Genomic DNA, 20,096 nt, shown 5'->3' on the forward strand with positions numbered 1-20,096 from the left:
TGCAATACAGTGTATATACCACAAATAAGTTTGGGTTATTTGAACAGTGTCGTTAAACAAGGAACATTTTCAACTCTGTTTGCTTTTTAGAAGTTCTCCAAATGTTTTTCCCAACTGGATGGAGAAAAAGACAGGGACTGGGGCCTTTGTTTAAAGGTGGTAGATAAAGCAAGTCTGCTCCCCATCCAACATGTTACATTTTGCATCGACAATCAAGTCATCAAGTCTCTTTGGTTTAGTTTAACTTTAGTAGACCAGTAAGCTTTCCAACCAGTTAATAGAAGGAGTGATTTGAAGGTAGATGTTCACGCTTCAAAAACCCTGAAATACTGTGTTATTACCGTTTAAAAAAAAATCCTCTGATCCCCATCAAATACAATTGCAAAAAGGATCATAGACAACTTTGTTTTTTTGAAAAGAGTCATTGGTGTGCTCAGTGAAGGTAGGAGGAGAGGGAGGTGATGGAGCACTTGGTGATCTCAGAGTTCTGGTCCTGGTTCTTGCGGATGCGGTAGAAGTGTTCGATGTAGCTGGAGCGGCCCAGCAGCTCCACAAAGTCCTCGTCGTGAGTGATGATCAGCAGCTGGAAGTTACGCTGGCGAGAGCGACTTTTAATGATTCTGGGGAGAGCGAGCAAGAGGAGATAAATGAATAAGAATAATAAAGTTCATACTGTTAAGTCAAATTAGACAGTGCTTGTGTATTGAAACTAGTAAAGCATACACTCCAACTGTTAATGATTCTGGGATGATAGTGCATATGTTGAGTGTTTGGCAAGTCTGGTAATTTACTTAAAAAAGGTGGGATTGAGTGATTCTGGAGACGGCTTGTTGTCAAAATCACTTTGTCAAAATCAGTGAATATATCTGTGTGGTATGCTTGAAAAAAAATCCAGTTTCAAAACATTGCCTAGAAAATGGGAATGTTGCCAACTACGGTGGCCCCCCTTTGTTTACGTGTCCTTTGTTTACATACCAATTTACAGAGTCTAGGCTGTGTATTCAAACTGGATATGTTTATCAGCGCGCATAGTATGGACAGGTAGCAGATCGCGAGGAGATATTCACAGATTTTAAAGTTATTTTGACAACAAGCGTTTGAACCTAAAGTATATGCATCTATTAACTCCCATCTCATAATCCTAATTAGTTATTTCCATAGCATACCAGTGCCACAGTCAGACTACTGACAGCAAAGTTTGGGTATAGCATCATGTCAATCACGGTCCTCACACATAGAGGTAAACTCATTGTTTTTGAGTATGTACTGACTCTACGAGGGCGTGTGCCAGGGACTCGATGTTGTCTCGGTCCAGGTTGGTGGTGGGCTCATCCAGGGCAAGGATCCCGCAGTTCAGACAGAAGGTCTCCGCCAGCGCTAGGCGGATTATCAGGGAGGCCAACACCTGGTCAGGCATTGGAAAGTAAATTAATACAAAAAGGGTTGAATGATTTCAACAAAAAAGCTCACGATATCTCCTCTATGTGCTATACACATTTTTGTTGTTGTTGTTGTTAGTTCCTTGGTACCTTCTGGCCAGCACTGCAGCGTCCTCTCATGTCCAAACGCGTGTCTCCTTTCACCATAACGACCTTGTAGTTGTAAATCCTCCGCTTCACTCCAGCCGACGCGTTTTCATCCACATCAGACCTGATCTCCACGTACTCAATATCTGGAGAGGGGGTTAAGAGGGAGTGATGAAACATCGAGGGAGAAAAATTATGCATGTCTTATTATTTGTATTTCTTTTTTTAATGAGATGCACCTTGACCCCTGTAGGTGCTGCGCCACAGGTCTTTGACTATCTTGTTGATCTCATCCATCTTCATGCTGTGGAATCTCATGATGGTTCTGATGGGAAAACAAAAAGGTAAAAACTAAAAAAGTGGACCAGATGCTATGTTTACCTTCCAGAAGGTCAGACATCTATTAGACATCTTGACAAGACTCCTTTCACCCAAAAGTTGAAGTTCCGTTATGACAATCAGCTGACAGGCCCAAGACAAAAGCCGATTCATGATTGCATCTATGTATCGAAGCGTACATGAAATAGTATACATTATTTAAAGTAACAAAAAAAGAATATAAATTAGGGCCAAGCATTTCCTGTGTCTGTACTTGCTTATGTATAAGTGCCATTTATTCTCCAGCAGTTCACCAAGAGCACATCTGTTTTGAATAGATGTAGGTTATGTAGGTGTACAAGACAGACTACATTTTGGTCCTTTCTGTCCTGGTGTGACAGAGTGAAAAATGTGCAGTGAAGCAACAGGAAATAACTGTGCGAGTATCCCAGATGAAAAGTAGAACTCATGGACATTACCTGGTGCTTGATTCAACTCGATGCTGGTTCGGATGTGAACATGCACGCGTAAAAAGGGTTTAGGTATTTGACCTCAAACTGACAAAAATGGATAACCATCTTATCAGTCATGTCTGGTGGGGGAGTGGTAGGATGGCCTAGAGGAAAGGTGGCCGACCAGTAACCATGAGGTCGCTGTTTCAATCCCCGGCACCGGACAGGACAAGTGTTAGTTGTAAAACTAGCAGAGGCTGGTATTACATTTACGGTGCCCACCATCTCTACCATTGTGTCCCTGAGCAAGGCACATAACCCGAAACTGCTCCAGGGGCGCTGTACTGCGGCTGACCCTGCGCCCTGACCCCCTCCAAACTGTGGTAACTTGAGAGGGGATATGCGAAAAGACAAATTTCAATGTAACCATTAACAGATAAAGTATCTTAACTCTTAACTGATTTGGTTACAAAGTAATAGCGACAGGCAGTAAGTTGTTTTCTCTTCTTAAAAGCCATCTAATATTTATATATGACAAAGATATGTTTTTAAATGTAATGTTAAAAGAAATAAAGACAGCCAACCGTATGTTGCTTTCCGGCATACCAAGAATATCGTGTGTATTATCTAGCAAATAGATTAAACTGTGGTTTGAAAAAAAACAGTGACAGCATTACCAGAAGTGCTTCTTCTGAAAACCATGCATGGTGGATAAAACACAAACTTAGAAGGAGGTAATAAAATAGAGGGAGAAGTAGGGAGTAGTTTGTGCAACATAAGAAAGTCGGGGTTGCTAATAATCAAATTTGAGATAAGGCATATTGCTAATGAGGCATATAAAAAATATTCTCCTCTTAAGGACATTTTACATTATATTGTTTAATATTGAATTAGGATTAAATCACATTTCTAAACATTGCTTCCATTCATACTGGCTATTTATATATCCCTTAAATGGCACCAAGGGGTAATCCTTACCAGCTGCCCGAATCACCTCAACTGGCTCCTTTCATGGCAAACTGAGCTTCTAAAACTATCTCTAAGAGAGACGCCAGTCACCTTACTGGGAAATAAGTAATAAGGACGCAATGAAGACGTGATTGAGGAATGTCCGCACTTATAAACTCAGTAAGTCAGAGTTAAGCGTATGTTGCAAAATATCTGTACTTGGGAGTTGGACAGTTTATTTTAAAAGCATATGAATGACTTGTTGGATGTGTCCACTCTGTGCTACATACTGTAATAGACATCAGTCTGATGCCCAGTTCAGTGCAACTTTTTTAACGTTGGTCCAATGTTTTGTAAACTTACATTACATTTTTTTTCTTACACCGGAGACAAAATATGGGTCACACACTTACAGTGACGGCTTTCTCTCTCTCTCTGTGACCCAATAACCTGGTAGCCTACTTTGAAATACTCTTTCAAATGACTAAATGTACCTAAGCGTAAATACACTCAACAAAAATATAAACGCAACACTTTTGTTTTTGCTCCCATTTTTCATGAGATGGACTTAAAGATCTAAAATTCATTCCAGATACACAATTGTACCATTTCTCTCAAACATTGTTCACAAATCTGTCTAAATGTGTGATAGTGAGCACTTCTGCTTTGCTGAGATAATCCATCCCACCTCACAGGTGTGCCACATCAAGATGCTGATCTGACATCATGATTAGTGCACAGGTGTGCCTTAGACTGTCCACAATAAAAGGCCACTCTGAAATGTGCATTTTTTTGCTTTATTGGGAGTCTGGGGACTCAGAACCAGTCAGTATCTGGTGTGACCACCATTTGCCTCATGCAGTGCAACACATCTTCTTCGCATAGAGTTTATCAGATTGTCAATTGTGGCCTGTGGAATGTTGGTCCACTCCTCTTCAATGGCTGTGCGAAGTTGCTGGAGACGGCTTATGGTGGAGAAATGAACATTCAATGCACGAGCAACAGATCTGGTTGACATTCCTGCTGTCAGCATGCCAATTGCACGCTCCCTCAATGCTTGTGGCATCTGTGGCATTTTGCTGTGAGACAAAACTGCACATTTCAGGGTGGCCTTTTATTGTGGACAGTCTAAGGCACTAATCATGATGTCAGATCAGCATCTTGATGTGGCACACCTGTGAGGTGGGATGGATTATCTCAGCAAAGCAGAAGTGCTCACTATCACACATTTAGACAGATTTGTGAACAATGTTTGAGAGAAATGGTACAATTGTGTATCTGGAATGAATTTTAGATCTTTAAGTCCATCTCATGAAAAATGGGAGCAAAAACAAAAGTGTTGCGTTTATATTTTTGTTGAGTGTATATCATAGCTTCTGTTCCTGTACAATGTCAAATACAGTGCTGTGTGAAAGTTTGTGAACCCCTTGAACCTTTTGGAATTGTATTTATTTTTACCATTATTAATAAATTTTTATCAATACCAGTATTTTTTATATGAAATAACAGATGCTTGTTTATCAATTCAACATTTTTCTTTTCCAGAAATCAATAGTTAAAACAGATAAAACAAATGATTTGCCAACTGTTTTATGTGCAAAAGTTTGTGAACCCTGAGCTGCATTGCTTAAATCGGGCAGGTTAACACAATCAGGTGGGCCAAATTGATTGATGAAATAGACCAATGTAATGAGAGATGTTTAGGGAAGAAATTGAGTGGCACTAGATAAAACAGAGATAAAACCAGGTCAGTTTAGGCTCACCAAAGTGAACCCATACAGGTCAGACATGCTAAAAGGGAAAAAAATCTCAAATGATCTCAGGAATAGAGTTTTGATGTTGCACATTTGTCTGGGGACAGCTATAAATTATTTAAAAGAAAGTTTGAGCTCCATCGGTCCACCGTGAGGCAAATCATCTACAAATGGAGAGCTTTAAGAGTGACTTAACATATGCCTAGAAGTGGACTTCCTTCAAAGATATCCTCAAGCGCCACAAGAAAAGTGATTTTTCAGGTAAAAGCCAACCCACACATTACATCTGGAGATTTGCTGACAATTTGAAACCACCATTCTTCACTTGGGAGAAGGTTCTCTTGGTGGTAGGCAGAGTTGCGTTTTTGCCTAAACATGGCGGTTTTGGTTATGACCAAACAGTTAAATTTTGGACTAATCTGTCCACAGAATAAGACTTCAGGTATCTCCAGGTGCTCTCTGGCAAAGTTGTGACAAGCAGTTTTGTTCTTTTTTTGAGAGCAGAGGCTTCTTCAGCAACCCTCCCATGAAAGCCATTTTGACTGAGTTTTCTTCTTATTGTGGAACCATGCACATCTGTCCCAGATGCTGCAAGAGAGGTCTGCAAATCACTAGATGTAATGTTTGGGTTGGCTTTTAACTGAAAAATCACTTTTCTTGTGGCGCTTGTGGATATTTTTGAAGGAAGTCCACTTCTGGGCAGATGTTCAGTCACTCTTAAAGCTCTCCATTTGTAGATGATTTGCCTCACGGTGGACCGATGGAGCTCAAACTGTTTTTTAAATAATTTATAGCTGTCCCCAGACAAATGTGCAGCATCACAACTCTATTCCTGAGATCCTCAGAGATTTGTTTCCCTTTTAGCATGTCTGACCTGAATGGGTTCACTTTGGTGAGCCTAAACTGACCTGGTTTTATCTCTGTTTTATCTAGTGCCGCCCAATTTCTTCCCTAAAGATCTCTCACTACATTGGTCCATTTCATGACTCAATTTGGCCCATCTGATTGTGTTTACTTGCTCGATTTAAGCAATGCAGCTTAGGGTTCACAAACTTTTGCACATACAATAGTTGTCAAACAATTTGTTTTATCTGTTTTAACTATTGATTTCTGGAAAAGAAAAACATTTATTGATAAACAAACATCTGTTATTTCATATAAAAATACTCGTATTGATAACAATGAATTAATAATGGTAAAAATAAATACAATTCCAAAAGGTTCAAGGGGTTCACAAACTTTCACACTACACTGTACATGCATAGCTGAACACTTTGATAATAAAAATAAATATGCCCGAATGAGTCATATCACATAAAACATTTATTTGAGTTGCTTTTTAGAGTTTTAACAGTAATTGGATTTTTAGATTTCTTGGCTAAACCTGGACAGCTATGACATAATGTTATTGCAATGTGTTGTAGTTTCTGTTTTGGTTTAGATCCTTGAATATATTTAGGAATCATTTCAACATGATTTGTTTTGGTGAGACTCCCTCTGCCCAACTGCTGTTAGAATTTTATTTGACAAATATTAATATGCATGGTTGAATATAAATAAAAAAACAAAAGAACAGTAATTTAAAAAATATGTATATACATCAAAGTTGCAGCATTGTCTTGAAGGTTTTAACCTTTTATGCACACACATTGCAATTTGTTGCAAAGTGAGTGGCAGAAAGGAGTTTCATATCTACTCCTAAACCAAACCAACTTCAAATGAAACCATTTTCTGTGTATTCAATCTGTGACCTGGATGTATGGTCTGCTGGAAGGCTGCTAAGGCCTGCTACAAATCTTGATAACAGTGCAGACTCCTGCATTAACTAAACCACACATAGGGTAAATGATGCGTTGCTCTTTTCTCAGATGGTATCAGAGGCGGTGAGCTTGCACGTCCTCACTGGGGACCTTTTATGACTTTAATCATTAGTTATTGTCTCTGTCAGACTTGGCCATACAGTGCTGCTTGAAAGTATGTGAACCCCTTGAGCGTTTTGGAATGATATTTAATTTAAACATTATTCATTCATTTGTATCAATACCAGTATTTTTTATATGAAATAACAGATGTGTGTTTATCAATTCCACATTTTTCTTTTCCGGAAATCAATTGTTAAAACAAACAAAACAAATTATTTCCATACTTTTGTGTGTGCAAAAGTAAGTGAACCCTGAGCTGCATTGCTTAAATCAAGCAGGTAAACACAATCAGGTGGGACAAATTGAGTGATGAAATGGAACAATGTAATGGGAGATCTTTAGGGAAGAAATTGGGCAGCACTAGATAACACAGAGATCAAACCAGGTCAGTTTAGGCTCACCAAAGAGAACCCACACAGGTCAGGCATGCCAAGAGGAAGAAAATCTCAGGAATAGAGTTGTGATGTTGCACATCTGTCTGTGGAATCATCTACAAATGAGAGCTTTAAGAGTGACTGAAAATCTGTCTAAAAGTGGAATTCCTTCAAAAATATCCATAAGCGCCACAAGAAAAGTGATTTTTCAGGTAATAGCCAACCCAAACATTACATCTGGAGATTTGCAGACCATTTGCCAACAACATTCTTCACTTGGGAGAAGGTTATTTTGGTGGAAGGCAGAGTTGCGTTTTAGCCCAAATACGGCGGTTCGGTTATGACCAAACAGTTACATTTTAGACTAATCTGTCCACAGAATAGACTTCCAGAAGACTTTGGGTATCTCCATGTGCTCTCTGGCAAAGTTGTGACAGGCAGTTTTGTTGTTTTTTGAGAGCCGAGGCTTCTTCAGCAACCCTCCCATGAAAGCCATGTTGACTGAGTTTTCTTCTTATTGTGGAACAATGCACATCTGTCCCAGATGCTGCAAGAGAAGTCTGCAAATCACTAAATGTAATTTTTGGGTTGGCTTTTACCTGAAAAATCACTTTTCTTGTGGAGCTTATGGATATTTTTGAAGGAATTCCACTTCTTGACAGGTGTTCAGTCACTCTCAAAGCTCTCCATTTGTAGATGATTTGCCTCACGGTGGACTGATGAACTCAAACTATTTTTTTAATTGATTTATAGGTGTCCCCAGGTAAATGTGCAACATCACAACTATATTCCTGAGATCCTCTTAGATTGTCCTTCCTCTTGGCATGTCTGACCTGTATGGGTTCACTTTGGTGAGCCTTAACTGACCTGGTTTGATCTCTGTTTTATCTAGTGCTGCCCAATTTCTTCCCTAAAGTTCTCTCATTACATTGTTCCATTTAAATCACTCAATTTCACCCACTTGATTGTGTTTACCTGCTCCATTTAAGCAATGCAGCTCAGGGTTCACTTACATTTGCACATACAAAAGTTGGCAAATAATTTGTTTTATTTGACAAACATACACCTGTTATTTAATATAACAAATATTGGTATGGATAAAAATGATTTAATAATGGTTAAACTAAATATAATTCCAGAAGGCTCAAGGGGTTCCCATTTTTCAAGCAGCACTGTATATCAAACAGTAAAAAAACTCTTTTTCACCTTGAATACACATTTGGATTTTAATTTCATCTCGATCAGCTTTCAAAAGGAAATAATGGATTTGGGGAGGCCTGATTCATGACCTCATAAAACACTGCAAATGTAAATCTGATGCCACTTTTTGCTTAACCATCATATATTTACCACATCAATAGCTTGTGCATTGTGATTTGCAAAGATAAAAGACAGTTCCAATTCATGTTAACCGACGTGTCTGACAGGCCACCTACACAAAGGAAACTCAACTGTTATGTAATTCCTTCACCAACAATGCCGTCACTGCTTTGCTTTATTATGTGTAAATTCATTTGGTTTTGATTAATTGACTGTAATACACCTCACTTGCTATTTTATGGGTGGAGGTCTATAAGAGGTAAAGGCAAATAGTCATAGGAGCTCGTTTCAGTTTAAGAATTCAAACAAAACCAGAATGATCAATAGCTAGCTTACTTTTTGTTAAAACCTATTATTACAGGATATTTCTTACCAACTCTACCCAGAAGCTGACTTTCTAGGTATTGGCATACAAACGCTGTGGTAGATTTGATGACCTCATTTTGAAAGAGCTTGATAAGGAAGTCAATGGCCGGATGTCTCAAAACAGGAAGATTACTAAATATGGTTAGACAAAGGATGTGTTCAATGTGAAACTTAATCTCACTAACCTTACTGCCTACTTCAGTAACCCTATTCTCTAGTGTTTGCAACTTAACAATTGCTATTTTTATTTGTATCAGTTCTTTTCCTATTATTGTAATATTCTGTCTTTTCCAAATGGAGTTCTCAAGTATCATCAATATTACGTACCTTTTTTCTTTTGTTACCATTAGTGTTTACATGTTAGGGCAACACTTACTGGTCAAGGGCTTTGTAGTAGACATCTAGGTCTTTGATGACAAGCTCTGTGGTCCTCATTGTGATCATCTTGTTTTTGTAGCGCTCATCAGCTTTGTCATACTGATCTTCTCGCAACTCTTTTCTGAAAGGGTGAAAGTTAATTGAAGTTGAATTAAAACAATAAATACAAATCACATTATGAATATACAGTATATCGCATGATTCGGAGTGATGAATACTAAAGTAACCAAAGGGATGGATGAACATTTCAGCTGAAGCTCAGTACTGTGCCAACCCAACAATACATCTGCAAATCTCACCTGTAGTGCATTATCTCCTCCTCAAAGCCCTTTTGACGACCCACTGCAATACTGCGGGTCTTCTTCAAGTCTTCCAACCTGCGTTCCGCCTCACGTCGTTCTCTGGACAATCAAAGAAAAGAGTGAGTATACTGTGGCTAACATCTAATATTACTTCATGCCTGACCTACATTTGAGGTGACTGGGCGAGTTCCTTTTTATTACTCTACTTATTTTATTATCAAATGTAGTGGTCCTACATATGATTGATAATGGTGTAGTGCACTTACTGGCGTAGCTGCAAGACTTGCATGTTGCCCATGTCTTTCATGAGAGCCTCACGTTTTGTCAGAACCTCTTTCAACTCCTCGACTCGTTTCCTCAATGTCAGGTTGTCCTGCAACCAGCGCTCCTGAACCTGAGAAACATAAAAAAAGTTTACCAAAATATATGCATTATTATCAACATAGTTTTGACAATAGATGGACTTCCACCCACAAGCAGTTGTTAAGGATCAACACTTATAAAAGCCACAAGACAAACTGTTTGTCTGTAAATAGTTATTTTCTATGCTTCAAGTGTTGTATAGCCTTGAAGACTCGTTCCATTCTCCATGCAACTTGTAAGTAGGTGAAGAAGAAAAAAACAAAACTCTACTGGGGTGTTTACCAATATGGAACCTACAGCACAGTTTCTGCAATGTTGGCAGTTATGACCAATAACTGAGGACTTATTTGCACCAACCAGTACAAATGGTGGATTGAACCTAAGACAGAAATGTGAGAATGAAGACAATATTGACTCAGCAAACCTTCTGAGTGTCTATGTCCTGACGGATGTTTCCCATCTCCTTGCTGATCTTCTCTTTATGCTTCTCAGCCTCGTGGAGCTGAGTGTTGGTTTCTTGAAGCTCAGACTCTTTTTGCTGCAACAACAACAGACAATGTCAAGTCAACAAGTCCGCTGTGTAAAAAATATGAAATTTTGAGATGGTGCGCGTTACCTCTTTGTATTTGTCCTTGCCATCGTTGACATACTTGTTGATGTCTCTTTCCAAGGTAGTGATCGCCTTCACCCTCTCTTTAATGGCATTGATCTGTCAGTGACAAAGTGTACGCATAGGGATAAGATTAAGATTAATCATATGCACCAATAGAGCCTTAAAGCTCCTTTTAGTCCAACCTTACGCTTTTTTTTAATGTACTTTCATCTTGCTTCTTTAATTTTTTTCTTATATAGCCACAACATTAAAGCGGATACGAGTAACATTTAAATATCTTTTAAACAGCCTCATGTTTCCTCTGATAATCATAAATTACCTTTAACAGCAAACGAGACCATCAGTGCAAAGAAAGACGTTTTTATATAGTTTTTATTACTGCTTTTGGTCTGGTCGCACACCCAGTCCGATTTTCGGTTCGCTCGTGCAGGCTCTATGGTCACATATCCGTATTGGTTGCAGATTTCAGTGTGGCGCTGCAACGCGATTTGAGAAGCCTATCCCTCCAGGTGAGGGAAGGGGAGCGGGAGCCTTGTTTGAGACAGTTATTTGTCGTCATAAATGACTGATAACGGGGCTGAACCATCAAAGAAAAAAAAGAGAATGCAATGAAGAAAAGCGAAAAGGGAGAGTGAGTGATAGGCGGGCGGGAGGACGTTGCCAAGCAACGTGTATACAATTTCACGAGAGCGAAACTAGACTGCTAAATGAATGAGCGGTTGGTACTAACACAAAGTTTGCTTTGCTTCACCATCATCAGATAACCATTATCTGAAATAGTCATTATTTACATCAACAACACAAACACATTACCTCATCGTGATCCATAGTCTACTAACTGCCGTCTCTCATTCATTCGCTTTCTGTGAGGACACAGCTCCGTGAGAGAGAGAGTAGTTAGGTGACGCTGCTGAATCAACTCATTGCAAGCAGGTGTGTGTACTGACCTTCTTTATATGTCCATGGTACTGACTGGCATTAGTTGATGCAGTGTCAAAACCACTCTCACGGAGCCGAAAAGAGTCCTCACACTTTCAACACACGAACATGCACTATATTGCGCCCTTCTCAGTCCACGCTCACGCGCCTGGCACGAGCATTTGCGACAGCGGGCGTCGTAAAAATACTACCGCTTTTGTCCAAAGGGGACGCCAACGTGCCATCTTACTCGTAGTGCCTTTAAGTATTTGTATAGCTCTTTAAATGCTTTTTAGAATAAAGCTGGCTGACTGTAGAAAATTGACATTTAAAAAACATAAAATAAACTAAAATAAAGCCTGGAAATGGCCCATCCTCAGTCTAATGTGAGTGGAAAAATACTGTTTGTTGCTTAATTTGAGTTTTCACCATAGAGATGGAATACAGTGAGAGAGAGACAAAAGAGAGAGAATGTATCCACCTTCTCCTGCCCCTCTTCCTGCCTCTGCCTCTTGCGCTCCACCAGCTCCTGCTTCTCCTGTTGCAGCTTCTCCAGCGCAGCAGACAGAGGGGACAGCTGTTCCTTGGCTTCCTGGTTGGACACAAAGTGAGAGAAAATGTGACAATACTGCATCAATACACTATTACACTACTATAGAGAGACTTTTCTGTATTACCATACACCAAGAAATAATGAAAAAAAAAAAATAAGCAAACAATAAAATGTCAAATAGAAAAGTACACACCAACAACTTCTCATTAATATAAGCGGTCTACCTTGCTAATGTACAGTCATATGTTCAAAGATTAAAAGGTTTTTATTCGTCACATATTCATATACGGATGTGCAGTGAAATGTTGTTGTGACATACTCCATATTTCTGTGAGCAAAATAGAAATAAAATAGGATAAAATAAGAAAAATAGTAAAATACAAGTTTAAGTTTTAACATAATTTACACAAAAATCAATTATTTAAGATTATTTGATTGTTATTCAATGAAAAGGATGTTTATCTAAAGAAAAAACTGTGTATCCTATGAAGCAATTCAAATATTTGTTTGTTATTCCAGACATTTTAAGTGTGTCAGTGATTCTTGAGAAGGGGGACAAAAATGTACAAACCCTATGTTTCGGCAAATTAAATTACATGTATGTAAAATGTAAATTTAAGGGGATAATTGCTCCAGACATTCTATTCTTAATCCCTAATAACATCTACAATTTTAAATATTTTTTGTTTTAAACATAACAGCAGTTACATATGGAAGACGGCCTTTTGTCCCGGTTCTCAAGAATCACTGATATAGTATTGGTACAAAATTGTGAATCGCAATTATTTTTGTCAGAATAATTGTCAAGTGACACATGCCGTGAACTAGGGGTGTGAACGTTTACGAAAATATCTAACCGTGTACACGACGGAATTTTTTTCGTGTACACGGTTAACCGTGACGTCATTGTCTTCGAGCGCCCGCCGTCCTGTAGGCGCGCGCGCACACACAAACACACACACACACACACACACACACACGCGTTCGTTCGCCTGTAAACACACAGTTGAAATGAACTACGCTCGTTTACACACCTCTTATAATAGGTCCATGGCACAAACACAAACACACGTTCGCCTGACATGTGCGCCGTCATTATCGCGCTTCATTCATTTCCTGATTAATATAGCCTATCACTTTCTACATGTCCACGTTCATGCAGGTTGAACAGGTGTTATAAAGTTCGGGCTACTTACGAGCTTAGTTCACGTCAACCGAGTAACTTTAATCTTTAGGTTATCTTTCATCACTCTTCCGTGGCTGTGAGTCGAGCACCAGCACGGCGACTCCCCGTGTGTGTGTGTGTGTGTGTGTGTGCGCCGATACACACACTCACACACTCGCCGAGGGACAGACCGATTCGGCAGACTAGCTTTTATCATCCCCAATTAGTTTAGGCCTACTAGTGATGTAAAATCAATAAATGTGTGTCTCCAGAACATATTTAAAAACTTTGAAAAAAAGAAAATTTGAATTTTTTTTTTTTAAACGGTTTTCGTTTATTGATTTTTCCTAAACGGTTATGATTTACTAAACGGTTACACGTGTACACCCCTACCGTGAACCTGCATTTCGAAACAGTAATTTGTAAGAAACATTACATCAGCATCTTATAGGAAGTAGTAGAGATGAGCCCGAATCCGAATATGTATTCGGATAAGCACGGATAATGAGTTAGATACGGATACAGCTAATTTCCGAATAGTCCCGTTATTATTCGGGGATTTTTTTTTTTTATATTATGCGCTTAATTGACGCAGCGCGTTCCGCCTCAATGACACAACAGGTAGAATGACCCTAACAGCTGTTCTGAGGTGTACACGAGGACTGGGCGCGTCATCTTTAAAAGCTTCTCTCTCTTCCAAAACCTACAATTTCTACATTTGTATTAGCCCTGGGTCTAGTAGACCCAAACATCCTGAATGTAATATAAATGTGTAGCAGAGTGTACAGTGTGTGTTGACCAAATTATTTTTCTGATATATGTTCTTCACAGTAAATGAGCCAAGGCCAATGAGTCTCAGTTTGAAATTATAATTAATAGTATAATTTTTCTTTTGATAAAAAATAAAATGGGTCCCACAGACCCGAACATCGCACAAGGGTTAATGCAGTCAAATGTAAAAGAAACTTCCGGTATATGCCACGCCCACTTCTTGTTGTGTATCCGGATACAGATACAGATAATGTTGTTGGTTGAACAGACACAGATACAGACAATGACGTCTCCGCACACCCCTAGGAAGTAGCATACATTTAAAAATAAGAATGAATTGTACCCTGATGTCTCTGGTTAAGGACTGTATATCAGTTGTAAACTCAACACACTGCTCCTCCAGCTGCTGCTGTTTCTGCATATCACTGCTCAGCTGGAGTTTCTCTGCTCTGGTCTCATTAAGAGCACTTTTCAGCATCTGAATCTGATCCTGCTGGTCCTGGATTAGCTTGCGTTTCAGCTCCATCTTGCTGGAGGCTGCAAGGACACAACAAGATACAAAGAGGCAATGACCAAGACCAAAAGCCTTACTATTGATTCAACTCCATTCCTTCTCCCTCTATTGACTCCTGATGTGAAGTCAACTATGTGAAGCATTGCATAAACACATTTTACTATGAAAAATACAGCCAAAGGGGGGGGGGGGGGGGGTGTCATTCTACTGGGGAAGAAGTAATCATTGAGAGGGATTTTTGTGTGACTATAATTTGTTTTTCATTCAGATGTTGCATAGTGTGACTTTAACCTTCATTCTCGCTTAAAATGTATGAGGTGATGATAATAGAGGGCCTTGGTGGTTGGTTGGCCTTTGTACTGCATTGTTATGCCGCCTCATACCTTTGGCCCCATATCTCAGCAATTAAATTAAAGATGAGTATAATAACAATATGACAACACAGGGAAAACGGAATTTCCCTCCAAGTGGGTGTATGATATAACCTTACCGGTGTCTAGCTTGTGCTGAGTTTCTTGCTTCTCTTGACTGACTTGCTGGATGGTTCTGGTCAAGTCTACTCCCTGGAGTTTAGTTGCATGCTGAGCTATTTTCCTCTCCACCTCTTTAAGGTCCATCTGGAATGAAGTCAGGTGAAGGCAGACGGGGTAGGAGGACAGTGTGTATCAATTTCCAGGAATGTGCAATAGCTTACAGGGATGTTTCTAAAACACAATGATTTTTCAGTTCCATCCCTCAAATTGTTCTTGTTTGATACTGCTGTTATTTGCAACTTACATCAGCAAAATAGAGAAAATTACAAGAAAATAAATTGTTTCATAGGTTCCAAGGAAATTGGGATGGGTGACTATATGGTGGAAAGATAAAAAGTGAAAGGAATAGATCAAAGTGTAGACTCAAAGACAGAGGTGGTCAAAAAGAGTGAGACAGGCAGGAGGATGGTACCAGGTATCTGTCCATGAGAGATATGTCCTGCAGGCAGGCCTTGGCCGTTTCCTCCTCTGACATCAGTGTTCTGAGCTGGGTGTCCAGCTCCTCTACGTCACCCTTCAGCCTCTCCAGTTCCCTGTTCACAGTCTGCAAGCGGTTTCTCAACTCCGGCAACTCCTTTTCCTGAATCTGTACAATGGACTCCCTGGGATAGATAAAAGACAACAAAATGTTCTCTGAGTAAAGAATAGAATGTCTAAAAATTAGTCTAATGGCTTTGATGGGTTGGACCCAAAGTTTCTCAAAGCAGCCGCTCATCTTATTGCTGACCCAATCTCAAGGTTATTCAACATGTCCATTCATCTCTCCACATTCCCTTCTGATTGGAAATCAGCTTTGATATTTCCCCTCTTTAAGGGTGGCTCTAGCTCCGACCACAATTGCTACCGGCCTATTTCCATCTTGCCATGCTTGGCTAAAGTACTAGAGAAGCTGGTCCTCAAACAACTGGATTCTTTTCTTACCACAAGTCTCATTCTGTCTGATCTTCAATCTGGGTTTCGTTCTGGCCATGGATGCATCACAGCCACGCTTAAGGTCCTTGACGACATCATTACAGACTTGGACAACAAGCAGGTCTGTATTGCTAGCTTTATAGACCTAGCCAAGGCATTTGATTCAGTTGATCACATGACCCTTTTGAGTAGGCTCTCTAGCATTGGTTTATCCCCCACCTGTTGCAACTGGTTCGCCAGCTACCTGACAAACCGAATCCAACAGGTCAAGACAGAGAACATCCTGTCGGAGCCACTAGCCATTATTAAAGGGGTTCGTCAGGGCACAATATTGGGTCCTATGCTCTTTTCCATCTATATTAACAATGTGGCCAAGGCTGCAGGCAGCTCCAGGATCCACCTTTATGCTGATGACACTATCCTGTACGCATCTGGCCCGTCTATCTGCTCCGCAGCCACCACTCTTCAGGACAGTCTCACTTCTATTGAGCACTCTTTCCACAATCTCCACCTACGGCTCAACTCTAAAAAGACAAAATGCATACTTTTCGATCGCAAAAACAACACTTCCAACCTCCCCAAGATCCTTTGCGCTGACAACTCCGAACTGGAGTTTGTCAAGTCCTATAAATACCTAGGGCTTTGGCTGGACTCTTCCCTTTCATTCTCCGTCCATATTAATAATATTCAGACTAAAGTGAAAGCCAGATTGGCCTTTCTCTTCCGTAACAAAGCATCTTTCACACGCTCTGCTAAACTTACACTTGTAAAAATGACCATCCTGCCCATCCTTGACTATGGTGATACAATCTATAAAATGGCTTCAAAAACAGCGCTACACAAACTGGACGTTCTTCACCATTCAGCTATCCGCTTTGCCACCAATGCTCCCTTTCAAACACACCACTGTGAACTATTCAAACTGGTGGACTGGCCCTCCCTCGAAACCCGCCGATTCTGACATTGGCTCCAGTATATTTATAAGACACTCCTGGGCAAGACCCCGTCTTACCTTTCCTACCTTCTCCATCTCTCCAGAAGCTCTTACTGCACAAGATCATCAAACTCACTAACCCACTCACCAGGACTACCTTCGGCCGAAACTCCTTTCATTTTGCAGCAGCTTTTGACTGGAACCACATTCAAGACACCCTCAAACTTACAGCGTTTACTTCACAGTCTGCCTTCAAGCAGAAACTTCACACTGTTTTAGTAGACCCCCCCTGCTCCTGTTGATTCCACCATTTCTCACTTGCATACACCCTTCATACACAATATATTATTGACAGTGACACATCTTAATTTTTCCACCCAGACACACGCATCTGCTCGCTTACACACGCACATGCACGCACGCACACATGCGCATGCATCCCTTTCATTTTTATGTTGTCTCTTATTTATTACACCCTGACCAGACCTTTACACCCGTCCCCTGACGAGTTTTAGTGCATTTGTGTTTTTTTTTTTTTTGTACATTTGTATATCCGTTATATATTAACGTGAGTAATGCTTGTGTGTTTGGTATTTGTTATTTGTGCCTTTATCCTAGTGGGGCCTCTTGGACCAGATCAATATTGTAAATAAGAAACTGTTCTTAATGTTTTATCTGGAAAAATAAAGGTTAAATAAAAAATAAAAAATAAATACATGCACTGTATTTAGACATTAGATGGCTATAGTTAAGCAGGTAGAGCGGTCATCCACTCATTGCAGGGTTGGCGGCTGAATCCCTGCCTCATTCCACATGTCAAAGTGTCCCTGGGCAAGACACTGAACCACAAATTGATCCCGATGGTTAGCCTGAACCCTGTGTAGAGTAGCAGCTGCCATCGGTGTATGTTTTTTTTTTTGCGAACGGGTGCAAACTATGGATATCGCTTTGGAAATATATACAGGTGCATCCAATTCAATTAAAAAATGCAACTTTCATATATTCAAGATTTATTACACATAAAGTGAAATGAATGAAGTAAAAACATACTTTTCAGAAGGTTGAAATTTCTCTATGTAATATTCTTATATTTTGAGATACTGGATTTTTTTTTATTCCATGAGAAGTACGCCATAATCATCAAAATTCAAACAAACGGTCTGACATATTTCACTTTGTGTAATGAATCTAGAATATATTCGAGTTTCACCTTCTGAATGGACTTTTCCATGATATTATTTTTTTTTTTAAATGCACCGGTAGGTGCAGTCCATTCACCATATTTGTATCCAACATTCTCTCTTTGACTTGCTGTGTTGTTCAGGGAACAGCTTGCCAAATGTGGATGGATTAAAGGAAGCTCACTGTTTCTTGGAAATTGTAATGAGTTACATCATACGTTTCAAAACAACAAGATCATTTGAGAATTGTCTGAATTTGATGTCCTGAGGGTACACCTGAATCACAAGAGTGTAATGTAATTTTCCTTTTCATTTCTATTGTGTATCTAGAATAATAAAAGTAAAATGGCGTAATAAAAGAATAACTGAGACACTTAAATCAAAGTGTGCAACGCGGATTAAAAAATTCCTTTAAATTAAATACATTTTCCGGTTTGTTAGGTGTGTTCCAAAGATGTCCTCCGACTATTTTGTATGATTGTAAAAATGGTGAGTGCAAATTTCAAGATATTAAAGGTTCAATCTTGGAAATGGCTGTTGACAAATATATTTCATAAACATATGCTGGATCTTTCACATAAAGAGCAATTAATAACAATTAAACCAGCTCCGTGAGCAAACTCAAACCTATGATAAGATACAAAAACTGTGATAAAATGATACGTCTAATTTGAGCTTACTATATCGCAGAAGAAAAAGGTAGGGGTTCATTTGAGTACACCATAGCCGGTTTAAATCTATAAATAAAAACATTAATTTATGCCTTCAATTGTTGTAAGATTTGATATAAAAAGTTATAATTTGTTTCTATATAGTTGCTACTGTGTCACTACAGTTTCAACTGTTGGATTCTGGAGTGGAGAAAATCAGGGAAAAAATCTCAATCAAATGAGAATCTAGCTCCATCTAGTGGGGTACATGGTATAAAACATGCACTCTACTCAAACACACCTTCAGTAGTAGAAAGGGGACAATAGGTTCATTTTTTAAATACAATTTAATGATGCAATAATTTGGACTCAACACCATTAAATCTGCATGCTCACATAATTGTGACTGGTGTAAAGAGTCAATATATGGATACCTTATTTTCCAGAAAGGCTATGTGTGTAGTGTTGCATTGAAGAAAAGTGACAGAAGTTTTTGTGGGAAAATGGAGATAAAACAAGTTTAAAACCTACTTACTTCATCGGCAACGATTTGACAAGAACTTTGTTCAAAGCATACTGATGTCATTAGTTGCAGCCCTATTAAAAAGTATATTTATTCTTTTGTATTTCCTAGACCTGTTTCATGATACCACACACACGTCTCCCTCTTTTTTCTCCATACCTGATGGGTCTGAGAGCCATCATCTCGTCCTTCTTCCTCTCCTTCCTCTTCAGGTCTGTCTCTGTGTTCTTCAGCTTGTCTGGCACCAGGCGCAGTTTGGACTGCATGTCACTGATGACTTCCTGCAGATCAGGCTCGGAAGGGAAGGTCCGCTGACACACGGGGCAGCAGGGCTCTCTCTCCTCCGTCAGCTGGCTGATGAACTGGGTGTACACTGCTGTGGCTCCAGCTAGCATGGCTTTAAAAACACAAACAGGGGAAAAGAGAACACATGTATCAAGTTTTCATTTATACTACCATGTATAGGTTAAATGTGGATTCAGCAATTCTTGAGAACTCTTGTCGAAATCACTTAACCCATCGATGACTATAGCAATCTAGGATTCATGTCCTTAATGCCTGTGGGTTTTCTGAAAAAATACTACGAATTGTCAACGTCTACCAAAACCTTAATATCTAAGCCTGTGTAGCACATAGAAACATGAAATAAAATACATTTAAAAGGTAAGGTTCACAGGTTTTATTTAAACATGCTCCCTTAGCGCTTACAAACCAACACATTTCTAAAAATCGTCAAAATTAGATGGGGGAGAAAAATAAATAAATAAATAATATAAAATATTTAAAAATAATGTGCTAAATGAGGT

General features: G+C 39.4%; 1 protein-coding gene across 1 annotated transcript in view; it reads right to left on the reverse strand.

Moving 5' to 3' along the window:
- The window catches only part of rad50 (RAD50 homolog, double strand break repair protein), a 32,778-nt gene continuing 12,682 nt past the window's right edge, over positions 1-20,096 (reverse strand). The window contains exons 15-28 of the mRNA XM_080041544.1: positions 19,450-19,687; positions 15,503-15,692; positions 15,048-15,174; positions 14,387-14,580; positions 12,036-12,146; positions 10,640-10,732; positions 10,448-10,561; positions 9,927-10,054; positions 9,658-9,759; positions 9,357-9,479; positions 1,766-1,851; positions 1,530-1,672; positions 1,272-1,405; positions 1-620 (exon numbers count right to left, since the gene is read on the reverse strand). Coding sequence (XP_079897670.1) covers positions 434-620; positions 1,272-1,405; positions 1,530-1,672; positions 1,766-1,851; positions 9,357-9,479; positions 9,658-9,759; positions 9,927-10,054; positions 10,448-10,561; positions 10,640-10,732; positions 12,036-12,146; positions 14,387-14,580; positions 15,048-15,174; positions 15,503-15,692; positions 19,450-19,687 — 1,970 coding nt within the window. The 3' untranslated portion in view covers positions 1-433. The remainder of the gene's footprint in view (positions 621-1,271; positions 1,406-1,529; positions 1,673-1,765; positions 1,852-9,356; positions 9,480-9,657; positions 9,760-9,926; positions 10,055-10,447; positions 10,562-10,639; positions 10,733-12,035; positions 12,147-14,386; positions 14,581-15,047; positions 15,175-15,502; positions 15,693-19,449; positions 19,688-20,096) is intronic.

This window comes from Ammodytes marinus (assembly GCF_949987685.1).
Source record: "Ammodytes marinus genome assembly, chromosome: 14".
Taxonomy (NCBI): Eukaryota; Metazoa; Chordata; class Actinopteri; order Uranoscopiformes; family Ammodytidae; genus Ammodytes; species Ammodytes marinus.